The sequence below is a fragment of the Musca autumnalis genome, unplaced genomic scaffold, assembly GCF_047663935.1.
Source record: "Musca autumnalis isolate F117 unplaced genomic scaffold, ASM4766393v1 scaffold_2, whole genome shotgun sequence".
Lineage (NCBI taxonomy): Eukaryota > Metazoa > Arthropoda > Insecta > Diptera > Muscidae > Musca > Musca autumnalis.
In genome coordinates this window covers 194,135,857-194,150,497 of record NW_027411755.1, presented here as the reverse complement: position 1 = coordinate 194,150,497, position 14,641 = coordinate 194,135,857, and the positions used below count along the sequence as shown (strand labels likewise).

General features: G+C 38.1%; 1 protein-coding gene across 1 annotated transcript in view; it reads left to right on the top strand.

Annotated features, from left to right (window-relative positions):
* Window positions 1-599: 599 nt before the first annotated feature.
* LOC141395046 (uncharacterized) overlaps window positions 600-14,641 on the top strand; it is a 31,480-nt gene continuing 17,438 nt past the window's right edge. Inside the window, exon 1 of the mRNA XM_073970426.1 lies at window positions 600-1,323. Within this exon, the coding sequence (XP_073826527.1) occupies window positions 1,297-1,323 (27 nt within the window). The 5' untranslated portion in view covers window positions 600-1,296. The remainder of the gene's footprint in view (window positions 1,324-14,641) is intronic.

Here is a 14,641-nt window from a genome sequence, read left to right as displayed (position 1 = left end):
AACGATAAGCCGCGCAGTAAATCACCGCTTGTAGAGGCGATACAACGTTAGTTAATATGTGTTAAAATTTTAAAAAATAAAGCCCTAATAAACATGTGTTTCTTTGATTTCTAAAACAAAACATTGAAACAGATTCTCCTTTTTCTATGAATTTCCAGCGACCCCAAACTTTTCTGCAAGAATTCTACTTTCTGCGAGAATTTATGCATTTAGTGGAATGATGTGGAAACATAAAAATTGAAAATGTAACGAATTTTCATTCATGTTTTCCAAAATATTCAACCAAATGTGAAAAATTATTAGTTTTTTAAATTCCAATAATTTATAGACATTTCCTTGTTTTGTTTACAAATACAACTGGCAGTAACGTTACAAACAAAAACAAATTCCTTTGTGGTTGTTGTTCGAGTTGTATTTGTTGTAGTATTAACTTTACCTTATATTTGTTCTACCATGACTTTTACCATTAAAAAGTAAAGAAACAAAGCTTTAATAATTGAAAAATGTGTGTTCTAATTAGTTGCCAACACTGTATGCATAACAAACAATGGCAACTCTTATTACGGAAGTAGTCCATTCACAATAACACATATGAGAGTGTTTCCTTTTGACAAAACAAGAACTATACAATAAGAGAATAATAACGGAAATATGTAAACAAAACGAAAACTTAGTTTTAATATAAAAACGTATATTTTTATTAATATAATTTTTTTAATTGTTATTAACTAATATAAAACAAAAAAGTTTGATACTAATAACTGAATTAAATTGATATTTCCTAGTAACTAAAATTTCCACGAGTGTTGAAGAGAGTGAGAGTACATTTACTGTTATTACAAAAACTCTCCCCATTGCTTTCTCTCTTTGTTACTGTCAAATTAAAGGACGACTCTGTCATAGACAAAAAACGGCAAGAATAGAACATCCGAACAAGAAATTTTCTTAGACAGTTAAGACATTTTCACAGGTGTAGACGTACATGTACATACATATATTTTATTTCATAAGTGTTCAACAATTCATCTTTGTTTTTAATAAAAGAAAAAAATTATGTTTTTTAACATTTTAATTTTGTGAAAAAGAAATAAAAGCAATAATAGAAGCGACAAAAATCAACCAAATAAAAGTTAAAACGAAACGAAAAGTGAAAAATTCCAAAGCTATAGTGAAAAAAAACGAATGAAAATCATATAAAATCGAGTGACGAAAAAACGGGAATACATTTTAATATTTGATTAAACCTAAAAAACATTTCTAGGATACATTTTTTTCGAAAAGTCCAACGTATTATGTATGGGTTCCAAAATTGTTAATTTAGAGGTGAGTTGTTTGAGTGTTAAAGGATTATATAAATGTTGATGATGCAGGAGGAGACATGATGATGAGCCATTAAAATATCTTCAACATTTCCGTTTTTTTTCCAAGTTTTCATAACTCTATATATAAATGTTCCTGTTTTTGCCCTCTCCTCATACTCTTTTTTCCTATCATCATCATGGCTGTCCGTTCTTTGCCCTCCTTTCGTTTCGTTTCCTCAAAAGTCCTGTCAAAGTATGTTATCGATTTTTTGGAATGAGAAGTATGCAGTGTGTGTATATGTGTGTGCGCTCTCATTTTGTTGTACTCCTTTTTTTCTTTGCTGTGTGTTACCACTGACTGACTGAATGCTTTTTTGCCTCCTCTTCTAACAGGATTCTCTTTTTTCGTTTCAAAAAAGTTTGTTTTGAGTGTAGCTTTGAGTGTGTATGTGTGTGGAGCGTGCTGTTGTTTGTGTCCATAGAAAATAAATGTTATGCGGCATTGTGTTGGGTCGGTCGTCTGTTTGTTTTCTCACCGAAATGACCTAAAAATAACAGTGCATGTGCTAATGGCTGTCGACGTCGACTTTGCCTATTATTATTGCTGTTGTCTTGTGTGTGTGTGCGCGCGCCCATGTGTGAGTGAATGTAGCGGTATTTGACGATTAAACTAAACGGAAATTGCCTTTTGCGCGTTTTAAGGCCAACCATCTCATATGTGTTGGCCACATGCATGCTGGCGACCAACCACCGACCAAAAAGCACAACGATAGCCATTGTGGCCACAATGAAATTATTGGCTTATTGCAATAATAAAGTGTCGGTAGGTACCGTGGTTAAAGTGACGTATCTTTTTGGTGAAATATAAAAGGAAATCCTCTTTCCGTAAAATGTTTAAAATTAAAATTTAAAGCTTTCTATATATCCCCGTTTACATTGGTCCTTCGAACTGGATAGTATCAATAGGGAGAATATATGGTCAGCAAGAAGAAGCAATGGTGGAGTCCTACAAACTATCACTCAAGTCTGCAGATTGTTCTAACGGATAGTAAATCAGAATAGAGGATGAAACAGAGTGAATTTATGGTCTCACCAAATGGGCGATTGAAGAGATCAATGAAACTCAGTCTGAAGAGTACCACGAAGAAACATATGACTACATTTTTGTTGAAATATAAAAGGAAATTCTCTTTCCGTAAAATGTTTAAAATTGAATTTATTACAAATAAAATTTAAAGCTTTCTATATATCCCCGTTTACATTGCTCCTTCGAACTGGATCATATCAATAGGGAGAATATTTGGCCAGCAAGAAGGAGCAATGGTGGAGTCCTACAAACTAATACACAAGTCTGTAGATTGTTCTAACGGATAGTAAATTAGAATGGAGGATGAAATAGAGGGAATTTTTGGTCTCACCAACTGGGCGATTGAAGACATTAAGGAAACTCAGTCTGAAGAGTACCACGAAGAAACATATGACTACATAGGTCGAAAGACAGCGGGATGCAACATATGAAATCAAATTAAAAAGATAAACTAGTGAATGTTCCGATTGTTTACTGAGAAGATTGTGTTGCGAAATCAGTTTTTTTTGCGAAGGAGAATGGCCAGATTAAAATTTTCCAATATAAGAAAAAAATCTTGGCACCAGGAGTTGGAAAAGTCAGAGCGAACATTGTCACAATTGCGGGCAATGAATATGAAATTACAAATTGACCTGAACAAAACTACTATTAATTAAATTAAATTAATTAAAACTACATTAGGCTTGAAGCTAATGTGAGCGTTAAGTTTGAAACCATTCGGCAACTCCTGATTATGAATCAACACGGCTATGAAGGAATATGAAAGGTGAGATCATGGTAATTGAACTTCCCATGATTGCATACAAAATGAGACAACTTGCCATCAAACTAAGGGAACAGCTCAATAATACTCTGTGTGAAGCTGGGGAACCTAGGTCAGCCCATGAATATATAGGTTAATTAAAGGACGTCGTAATAGACGGTGACCTTATGGCCCACAGGTTATTCAACCTCTAGAGTGCTGAAAAAGGAAGTTATATAAAAAAGGCATAGTGTAAAATGCCAATCTCACAAGAAGGAGAATAGCCGAGCATTATTGCATTGGTGGAGTGAAGGTGGACGTAATGGAAATATCGAGAAGAACAACATGGACGACAAAGAGGATGTTTTTTTTTTTTTTGAAGCAGGAAGGGAAGGCGCATAAGACCACAAAGTTTAAACCCCCACGGTTGGAAGATGTGATTAGTCCCAGTGCGAAGAAACCATCAAATGAAGATTGTTCAGTCAAGAATGTGAAGCCGGCAGACAAGAGCTCCTAAGAATCATTAAACAATCCCACGACGGCCGGTTCTATGCACCGGATTGACTCGAAGGAATCTTCGACCATGGGCCGTCACCTCAACAATTATGTGTTTGTGTTCGTGTATTTTTTTCACCATGGGAGGGGCAATTTATCCCGGAATGCCTGCTCCGAGCTCTTCTGGTCCGTGCCGGGATTAAAATGAACCCCGGGCCAGTATGGATCTGTTCCGTTTGCCAGATCCGCACCCACCACATGTCAACAATGGTGAGATGTAATGGATGTATGGAATGGGTGCATTTTCGTGGGTGCTCTGGCCTTAGTAGCACCCGGGATTACAGCGACAGGTATGTTGCTGCTTGCTGCGTCAGCACATCACCCAGTGCGTCTTCTACGTCGTCGTCGGAATACGAGACGCCCCCGCAGTCTCCCCAACAACAACAACAACGGCCCGGAAATGCATCATTCCTGCAATTCAATTGCAACGGTCTCCGCAATAAGGTCAGTGAAATTGTGGACTTTATGAGTCGGAAAAACATCATGGTCGCCGCGATCCAGGAAACAAAGCTCACCGCCACCTGTAGCTTACGTTGTGATGGTTTCAATGTTTTTCGGAAGGATCGCACAAGAAGCGGAGGAGGAGGATTAGAGGATTAGAGGATTAGAGGAAACTGCCACAGCTCGCCAGATATCACCATTGTGGCACCAGGTGTGATAAGTGACGTATCCTGGCAATCCGTCATTCCCTTAGTTCGGACCACCTCCCTATCATCAACTCCGTAAACAGACCTCCCGACTTCATAACCTCTGAACGCCGTACTTTCCTGAACCATGGGAAAGCTGATTGGCAAGGTTTCAGAGAATTTACCAATCACCGCTTCAGTCAATTGCCCACCCTCTTAGATCCTCGGGTAGCTGAGAGAACTTTCCGAGACATCATCACTAAAGCAGCCGCTCGCTACATACCTGCTGGTCGAATACCCGAAATAAGACCAAATTTCCCAGCAGAGGCGACGGGACTAGCAAATGAACGTGATGAGCTTCGTCGTACAAACCACGAAGACCCAAGAGTAAGAGAGCTTACTCTTGAAGTCAACAGGCTAGTGGGCGAACATAAGCGGAAAAAGTGGCTAGACCATCTGAAGCAATGCAACATTGGAGCAGGAATAAGTAAATTGTGGGCAACGGTTAAATCACTCTCGAGTCCGGAAAAGAAGGATGACAGAACGGCTGTTACATTCAACGGCGTGACAGTAACTGACCCAAAGAGGTGCGCGTGTTATTTTAACCGGCAGTTCATACTGAACCAGAAAAGGCCGTGCGACCGAACAGTCATGGTGGCTCTTGACCTATCGAAGGCCTTCGATACCGTCAACCATGCCAAGCTGTTCGAGGATATAGAGAAAACTAATCTCCATCCATGTTTGAAACGTTGGGTAATCAACTATATGTGTGGACGCCAGTCGTTTGTAGAATTCAGAAACAAGAAGTCCAAAACCCGTAGAGTGAAACAGGGAGTTCCTCAAGGACGGGTGATATCTCCGGAACTGTTTAACCTCTACCTTTCTGAAATTCCACACCCTCCAGACGGCATAGAGATCGTGATGTATGCGGATGATTGTACGATCTTGGCGTTGGGTCCTATCGTCGATGACATATGTGATAGGTTAAATGTCTACATAGCTGACCTAGTGCAGTTCTTCCATCTGAGGAATATGAAAATATCCGCCGCCAAATCCACACCCACGCTGTTCACCACATGGACGGCTGAGATGAGGCTCCCACTGAACATATTGGTCGATGGTGCACTGATTCCGACCACTAACTATCCTAAAATACTGGGTGTAGCGTTCGATAGCATGTTCAAGTCGTCCGCGCATGCCACAGCTATTTGCAATAAGATCAGAAGTAGGAACAAGGTTCTCAAGTCGCTGGCCGGCAGCACTTGGGGTGCTGATAAAGAAACCTTGTTGACCACCTACAATGGAATAGGCCGGTCTGTGGTAAGCTATGCGGCGCCAGCGTGGTCCGCAAGGGTTAGCGCATCGCAGTGGAAGAAGATTCAAACCTGCCAGAATACCGCCCTGAGGACTGCAACAGGGTGCCTCCTCATGACACCAGTGGACCATCTTCATGAGAAGGCGAAGGTTTTACCGGTGCGTCAGCACAATAAGATGTTGTCGATGCAGGACCTGCTTGGGTGTTACCGCAGCGAGCATCCCTGTCACGATTTAATGGACAGGGCACGTCAGGAGAGACCTTCATGATCTAGAGAGAGAGGTCCAAAGGTATAAAAGAGAACCGCTAGATCAACGAGCCTATCAGGCAGGCTTGAATCGCATTCACATCAACATGGTTGCGCAAGCAGTACGAAGATACAGTGTGAATGCCATACTTGGAAACCATCCCCCATCCATCGCAGCAGAAGAACGACAGCTGCCAAGGCAAACACGAGTGGTTTTAGCTCAGTTAAGATCCGGACGATGCAGCCGCCTCAATTCGTATTGGGCCAGAATTGACGCCACGATACCCAACATATGCCCAGCATGTGGATTGGGACCACACGATACTCTGCATTTATTCAACTGCCCAGCTAACCCCACTCATCTGTCTCCTCATTCTTTATGGACGCAACCAGTCCAGGTTGCGGAATTCTTGAGTCTGGATACAGAGGAACTTGATAACTGAAATAATACACGAACGAACATATATGCGTTGCTACAACAACAACAACAAGAATCATTAAAATCGACGATTTGTGGCCTCTTTGGTTGCTCCTAGAAATTTTTAAAAAATTTCCGAAATCAGAATCTTTAAAAAATATTTTAAAAACCCACGTTTTGTGGCCTCATTGGTTATTGCTAAAAATCTTTAAAAATCCACGTTTTGTAATCTCCTTGGTTGTTGCTAAAAATCTTAAAAAAATCCACGTTTTGTGGCCTCATTGGTTGTTGCTAAAAATCTTAAAAAAATCCACGTTTTGTGGCCTCATAGGTTGTTGCTATAAAAATCATCAAAAAGATCCACGTTTTGTAGAAATCTTTAAAAAACTCCACGCTTAGTGGCCTTTTTAGTTGTTGCTGAAAATCTTTAAAAAAACTTTATGGTTGCCTCTAAAAATCTTTAAAAAAATCCACGTTTTGTGGCCTTTGTGGTTGCCTCTAAAAATCTTTAAAAAAAATCCACGTTTTGTGGCCTTTATGGTTGCCTCTAAAAATCCACGCTTTGTGGCCTCTTTGGTTGTTACTAAAAATCTTTAAAAAATCCACGCTTTGTGGCCTCTATGCTTGCCCCTAAAAATCTTTAAAAAATCCACGCGTTGTGGCCTCTATGCTTGCCCCTAAAAATCTTTAAAAAATCCACGCTTTGTGGCCTCTTTGGTTGTTACTAAATATCATTAAAAAATTCACTTTTTGACCTCTTTGGTTGTTGCTAAAAATCTTTAAAAAAATCCACGTTTTGCGGTATCCACTGTCCTTTTTCTAAAGTCCTTATGATTAGAAGTTCATGTCCTTTTAGGAAAATGCCATAAAAACTCCACGAAAATGAGGGGAGAGAGGTTGTGTAAAAAAGTCTCCCATTCTTGCTTTTTACTGTGTTGACTTGGCTGCCATTTGGCGTGTCTTCTAATTGGTATTTGACACAAATTTCTTTAGTCCCATATACGTAAGTATGTGGATGTGTGTTATGAGACTTCGCTTGTCGTTACTTTGGTATATAATTTTTTGGCATTTCTTAACAGAGTTTTTGCTTTGAAGGATATGTCCATTCGCTCCTTACATGTTAACAAAATTTGCATAAATGTGTCACAGCCCATCCATCGTCTGGCAGTTGTTCAGTGGTGCATTTAACGTTGGAACTACCACAAAAAAAAAAAAAAATAGAAAATTAAAACCTTTACAGACGAAACATGTTTTCTATTGGAAGGAACAAAAAAAAAAACGGATGGAATGGAAAACGGAGCGGAAAGTAAGGCAATTTCTAGTGAAAGTGTTGTTTCGTGTCAATTAAGTAAAGGTTGCGATTAGTTAGTTTTGTTGACATTTCCGGCATTTTTCACTTTCCATGTCTGTCGAAAACGTTTAGGAGCCCCCTGTTTTGTTGGCAACATTTCCGTTTGCCTTTTTCTGGTTCTGGTGAGTAAGTGAGTGAGTTAGTGTGTGTGTGAGTGAGAGAGTTTATTATTTGCTGGTTCTAAGGTTCTAAGTGGTCTAATAATCTACAATTAGATGTGTGGCATTAAAGTGTTTAGTTTGGTTTCTATTCATTCTCATTCTCATTCGTGATATATTGTTGTTATAGTTCTTGTTGTATGTGGTAGTATAACGAAGGAGTGCTAGTTATTAGTTTTATAACTTTGTTTTAAAACAAATGTCAACTTTTTTTCGTTTCTTTGAAAACAACAAATGGACATGGCATGCACACTGTGTGACAACTTTGACCTTTTTTTGCAAAGGTAAAATGACAATGGGCATTTGCTTTAAATTATGGCTACTTAGGATTATAAGAGGATTTTAGAGGATATTTTAATAAAATTTGGCAAAGCAAAACATGATACCAATTGCTGTCCTAAAATTAACATGTTACTCAATGTATGTGGTATTATTGTACTTGCCAACGTCATAAAAAAGTTTTGTGCGTCATTATTATCTACCAGCTGACGTATGACCTAAAGGGCGTATACGTAACTTTGATTTTAAATGCGTATACGAGCGTGTGGAGTGACACAAGCGTTGATTTTTTAAAGAATATTTTTAAGGGCTACCCGAGACCTAATCGTGGATTTTTAAAGACTAACAACAATATAAGCTACAGGGCACTTTCTGCCTCTTGGAAACCTTTAAAACGTGGTGGAGAGAGTAGGTACGCAATGTCCCCAAATAGGACAATTGCTACAAAAGCCCAAAGCCTTAGCGGGGTAACTAAAAGACACACCAGTAAGGTTTAGTTAAAGTTGTATTACTTTCCTCTAAGCTTAGATATGTTTCCTTCGATGGCCGTGAGTAAAATAATGGAGTAGAGGAATAAGTATACAATGATACCAAATTTAAAATGAATTTACAGGGTTGGAAGTAATGATTATATGTTGTTTTTAACGTAGTTTAAACAATAAGAATATAATAAGGAGCATCAATTGTAGATTTTTAATGACCATCATAGCCGCAAGAATATTTTTTAAGGAGTAAGGGGCTTTAAAAACCCTCAAGTGTGGATCTTTTACGGCCATCAGAGCCATAAAGAATAAGAACCATCAAGTGTGCATTTTTAAGAACTATCAGAGTCACAATAATATTTTTTAAGGAATAAGTATTAAGTATGGAGTAAGTATTTAAGTATGGATTTTTACTGACCATCAGAGCCACAATATTTTTAAAGAAATAAGTACTATTTGGGACCATTACGTGTGAATTTTTACGGGCCATCAGAGTCACAAGAATATGTTTAAGGAATAATGGCTATTTAGGACCATCAAGTGTGGATTTTTAAGGATCTTCAGAGCTATAAGAATATTTGTAAGGACTACGGGTCATTTAGACCGTTAGGTGTGGATTTTTTGCGGACAATAAAGTGTGGATTTTTACCATTAGAGGCACAAGAATATTTTTAAGGAGTAAGGACCATTAAGAACAATCAACTGTGAATTTCTTAAGGACTATCAGACTTCTTGGGACCAACAGAGATCTAAGAATATTTTCTAAGAAGTAAGCACCATTAATAACCATCAGGTGTGGATTTTTAAGGACCATAGTTTCTATGGAATGGTTCTTGAGGGTGAATTTTTGAAGGACCATTAGCAGAATATCTTTTAAGGATTAGGATCATTAAGAATCATTAAGTGCGGTTTTTTTGATGACCATAAGAGTCAGACCACGCCACAAAACGTGGATTTTTTAAGATTTTTAGAGGCCACAAAACAGGGATTTTTTAAAGATTTTTAGAGGCCACAGAAAGTGGATTTTTTAAAGATTTTTAGAGGCCACAGAACGTGGATTTTTTAAAGATTTTTAGAGGCCACAGAACGTGGATTTTTTAAAGATTTTTTGAGGCCACAGAGCATGGATTTTTTTAAAGATTTTTAGAGGCCACAGAACGTGGATTTTTTAAAGATTTTTAGGGGCCACAGAACGTGGATTTTTTAAGATTTTTAGAGGCCACAAAACAGGGATTTTTTAAAGATTTTTAGAGGCCACAGAAAGTGGATTTTTTAAAGATTTTTAGAGGCCACAAAACGTGGATTTTTTAAAGATTTTTAGACGCCACAGAACTTGGATTTTTTAAAGATTTATAGAGGCCACAGAACGTGGATTTTTTAAAGATTTTTAGAGGCCACAGAACGTGGATTTTTTAAAGATTTTCAGAGGCCACAGAACGTGGATTTTTTAAAGATTTTTAGAGGCCACAAAACGTGGATTTTTTAAAGATTTTTAGAGGCCACAAAACGTGGATTTTTTAAAGATTTTTAGAGGCCACAAAACGTGGATTTTTTAAAGAGTTTTAGAGGCCACAAAACGTGGATTTTTTAAAGATTTTTAGAGGCCACAGAACGTGAATTTTTTAAAGATTTTTAGAGGCCACAGAACGTGGATTTTTTAAAGATTTTTAGAGGCCACAGAACGTGGATTTTTTAAGATTTTTAGAGGCCACAGAACGTGGATTTTTTAAAGATTTTAAGAGGCCACAGAACGTGGATTTTTTAAAGATTTTTAGAGGCCACAGAACGTGGATTTTTTAAAGATTTTTAGAGGCCACAGAACGTGGATTTTTTTAAAGATTTTTAGAGGCCACAAAACGTGGATTTTTTAAAGATTTTTAGAGGTCACAAAACGTGGATTTTTTAAAGATTTTTAGAGGCCACAAAACGTGGATTTTTTAAAGATTTTTAGAGGCCACAGAACGTGGATTTTTTAAAGATTTTTAGAGGCCACAGAACGTGGATTTTTTAAAGATTTTTAGAGGCCACAGAACGTGGATTTTTTAAAGATTTTTAGAGGCCACAGAACGTGGATTTTTAAAGATTTTTAGAGGCCACAGAACGTGGATTTTTTAAAGTTTTTTAGAGGCCACAGATCGTGGATTTTTTAAAGATTTTTAGAGGCCACAGAACGTGGATTTTTTAAAGATTTTTAGAGGCCACAGAACGTGGATTTTTTAAAGATTTTTAGAGGCCACAGATCGTGGATTTTTTAAAGATTTTTAGAGGCCACAGATCGTGGATTTTTTAAAGATTTTTAGAGGCCACAGAACGTGGATTTTTTAAAGATTTTTAGAGGCCACAGAACGTGGATTTTTTAAAGATTTTTAGAGGCCACAGAACGTGGATTTTTTAAAGATTTTTAGAGGCCACAGAACGTGGATTTTTTAAAGATTTTTAGAGGCCACAGAACGTGGATTTTTTAAAGATTTTTAGAGGCCACAGAACGTGGATTTTTTATAGATTTTTAGAGGCCACAGAACTTGGATTTTTTAAAGATTTTTAGAGGCCACAGAACGTGGATTTTTTAAAGATTTTTAGAGGCCACAGAACGTGGATTTTTTAAAGATTTTTAGAGGCCACAGAACTTGGATTTTTTAAAGATTTTTAGAGGCCACAGAACGTGGATTTTTTTTAAAGATTTTTAGAGGCCACAGAACGTGGATTTTTTAAAGATTTTTAGAGGCCACAGAACGTAGATTTTTTAAAGATTTTTAGAGGCCACAGAACGTGGATTTTTTAAAGATTTTTAGAGGCCACAGAACGTAGATTTTTTAAAGATTTTTAGAGGCCACAGAACGTGGATTTTTTAAAGATTTTTAGAGGCCACAGAACGTGGATTTTTTAAAGATTTTTGGAGGCCACAGAACGTGGATTTTTTAAAGATTTTTAGAGGCCACAGAACGTAGATTTTTTAAAGATTTTTAGAGGCCACAGAACGTGGATTTTTTAAAGATTTTTAGAGGCCACAGAACGTGGATTTTTTAAAGATTTTTAGAGGCCACAGAACGTGGATTTTTTAAAGATTTTTAGAGGCCACAGAACGTGGATTTTTTAAAGATTTTTAGAGGCCACAGAACGTGGATTTTTTAAAGATTTTTAGAGGCCACAGAACGTGGATTTTTAAAGATTTTTAGAGGCCACAGAACGTGGATTTTTTAAAGATTTTTAGAGGCCACAGAACGTGGATTTTTTAAAGATTTTTAGAGGCCACAGAACGTGGATTTTTTAAAGATTTTTAGAGGCCACAGAACGTGGATTTTTTAAAGATTTTTAGAGGCCACAGAACGTGGATTTTTTAAAAATTTTTAGAGGCCACAGAACGTGGATTTTTAAAAAAATTTTAGAGGCCACAGAACGTGGATTTTGTAAAGATTTTTAGAGGCCACAGAACGTGGATTTTTTAAAGATTTTTAGAGGCCACAGAACGTGGATTTTTTAAAGATTTTTAGAGGCCACCGAACGTGGATTTTTTAAAGATTTTTAGAGGCCACAGAACGTGGATTTTTTAAAGATTTTTAGAGGCCACCGAACGTGGATTTTTTAAAGATTTTTAGAGGCCACAGAACGTGGATTTTTTAAAGATTTTTAGAGGCCACAGAACGTGGATTTTTTAAAGATTTTTAGAGGCCATAGAACGTGGATTTTTTAAAGATTTTTAGCGGCCATAGAACGTGGATTTTTTAAAGATTTTTAGCGGCCACAGAACGTGGATTTTTTAAAGATTTTTAGCGGCCACAGAACGTGGATTTTTTAAAGATTTTTGCAACAACCAAAGAGGACACAAAATGTGGATTTTTCAAAGATTTTTAGCAACAACAAAAGAGGCCACAGAACGTGGATTTTTCAAAGATTTTTAGCAACAACAAAAGAGGCCACAGAACGTGGATTTTTTTTAAAGATTTTTAGCAACAACCAAGGATGCACAAGCATTTTTTTTTCTTGAGGAATAATGACCATTAATGACCGTCAGGTGTGGATTTTTAAGGACCATCCGAGCCCCAAAAATATTTTTTTATAGAATGAGGACCCTTAATGACCATTAAGTGTGCACTTTTAAAGTACCATTAGAAGAATATTTTTAAGGATTAGGACCATTAAGGATCATAAAGCGCGGATTTCTTAAGGTCCATCAGAGCTCTTAGAATATTTTTTTAAGAAGAAAGGACCATTAATGACCCCAAGAATATTTTCTATAGTATGAAGACCTTTAAGGACCATTAAGTGTGCATTTTTAAAGGATCATTAGTATAATATTTTTTAGGGATTAGGATCCTTAAGTGTGGTTTTTTTAATGACCATCACATCCACACGAAAATGTTAAAGGAATAAGACCCTTCTTTAAGTGCGGACAATAAAGTGTGGATTTTAAGGACCGTCACAGCCACAAGAATATTTTTTATGCAGTAAGGATTATTAAGGACCATCAAGTGTGGATTTTTTAAGGGCCTCAATAATATTTTATAAGGAATAAAGACATTTAAGGACCATCAAGAGTGTTTTTTAGGAACCTTTAGAACAACAAGAATATTTTTTGTGGAATAAGGTCAGTTAAGGACCGTTACTGTGTGATTTTTTAAAGTTCACAAGACCCATAAAAATATTTTTTTAAAGAATAAGGACCATTAGGGACCACAACGGCGGGTTCCTCGATAGCAGATAGACCCGGAACCACACAACACCCGTGTTCCGGCCAGTGGCTGGCACCTCAGTGTACGCATGTTTGTATTTGTATCGCTGTTTTGTGTTTCCTAGAAATCCTGTTACTGATTCTTTTGGTCCATGCCGGGACGGAGGAAAATCTTTAATGCTCTGGGACTTTAATGCTCTTCATAGTGCTGGCTGAGTAAATTGATAGCTCTACGTGTTGTACGGTCAATGAGGACGCCCCTACAGACTTAGCGGAGAGTGTCACAATTCGCGAGACCCCGTTTCTCTACGATCTGACCATTTAGGCCTCATTGTCTCCATCATCAGACCGCCCGATTTCACCACCTCTGAACGCCGCCCTGGCATCAATCAATGGAAAGCTAATTGGCCGAGTTTCAGAGAGCTCACCAATCACCGCTTCAGAAATCTGTCCAACCTTTCTGATGTTTGGGCAGCAGAAAGGACTTTTCGAGACGTTACCTCTGCTGAAGTGAGACCAAATTTTCCAGCAGGGGCGCCAGGATTAGCAAATGAGAGTGATGAGCTTCGTCGTGCTAACCCCAGTGACGCCAGGGTCAGGAAACTGACACTGGAAGTTAAGAGGTTGGTCGTTCAGCAAAAGCGGAAAAAGTGGTTAAATCATCTGAAAAGTTGCAAGTCATATTGGAGCCGGAATAAGTAAATTGTAGTCACTTTCGAACCCTGGAAAGAAAAAAAATATACGACCTATGTAATGTTTGGCAACGTTACGTTGACTAATCCGAAGAGGTGGGCAAGTTATTTTAATCGACAGTTTCTCAAGAATCCCGGAGTTACAGGACAATGAGAAGAGTACTGCGACGTATTAGATCTCTTCCTGCCGAGGAGGTTATCACAACAATTTACAATAAATGATGTTGCGAATGTCATCATGAACGCTAAATCAGCCAAAATGTTTGGCCCTGATGGACTCGCCATGTGATGGCAGTCGAGTATTTCACTAAAGTTCTCAAAATGTCGCTAGCCACCGACATCATTCCCGAAGTCAAAAAAATTGGCAGATTGGTCTCGCTACTGAAGTCAGGGAACGAAGATGCCAGCAATACGATTGACCGATTTCGCTTTTGTCGCCCGTAACAAAGTCCCTTGATGCTTTAGTCCTCCCCAGCGTCAGAAATAGCTATCCAGTTGCCGATCATCAGCATGGGTTCGGTAGTCAGCACAGCATCACAACAGCGCTACACGCCATCTGCAAACATATTAGTCGAAGGCCCAATCTCAACAAAACATGTGATAGGACATTGACGGTGGCGCTCGACTTATCAGAAGCCATGGATATTGTCAAGCACTCTACGCTTTCTGAGGTATCGATCAGACTACCCACCGGCCATGTTTGAAATGTTGGATAACCA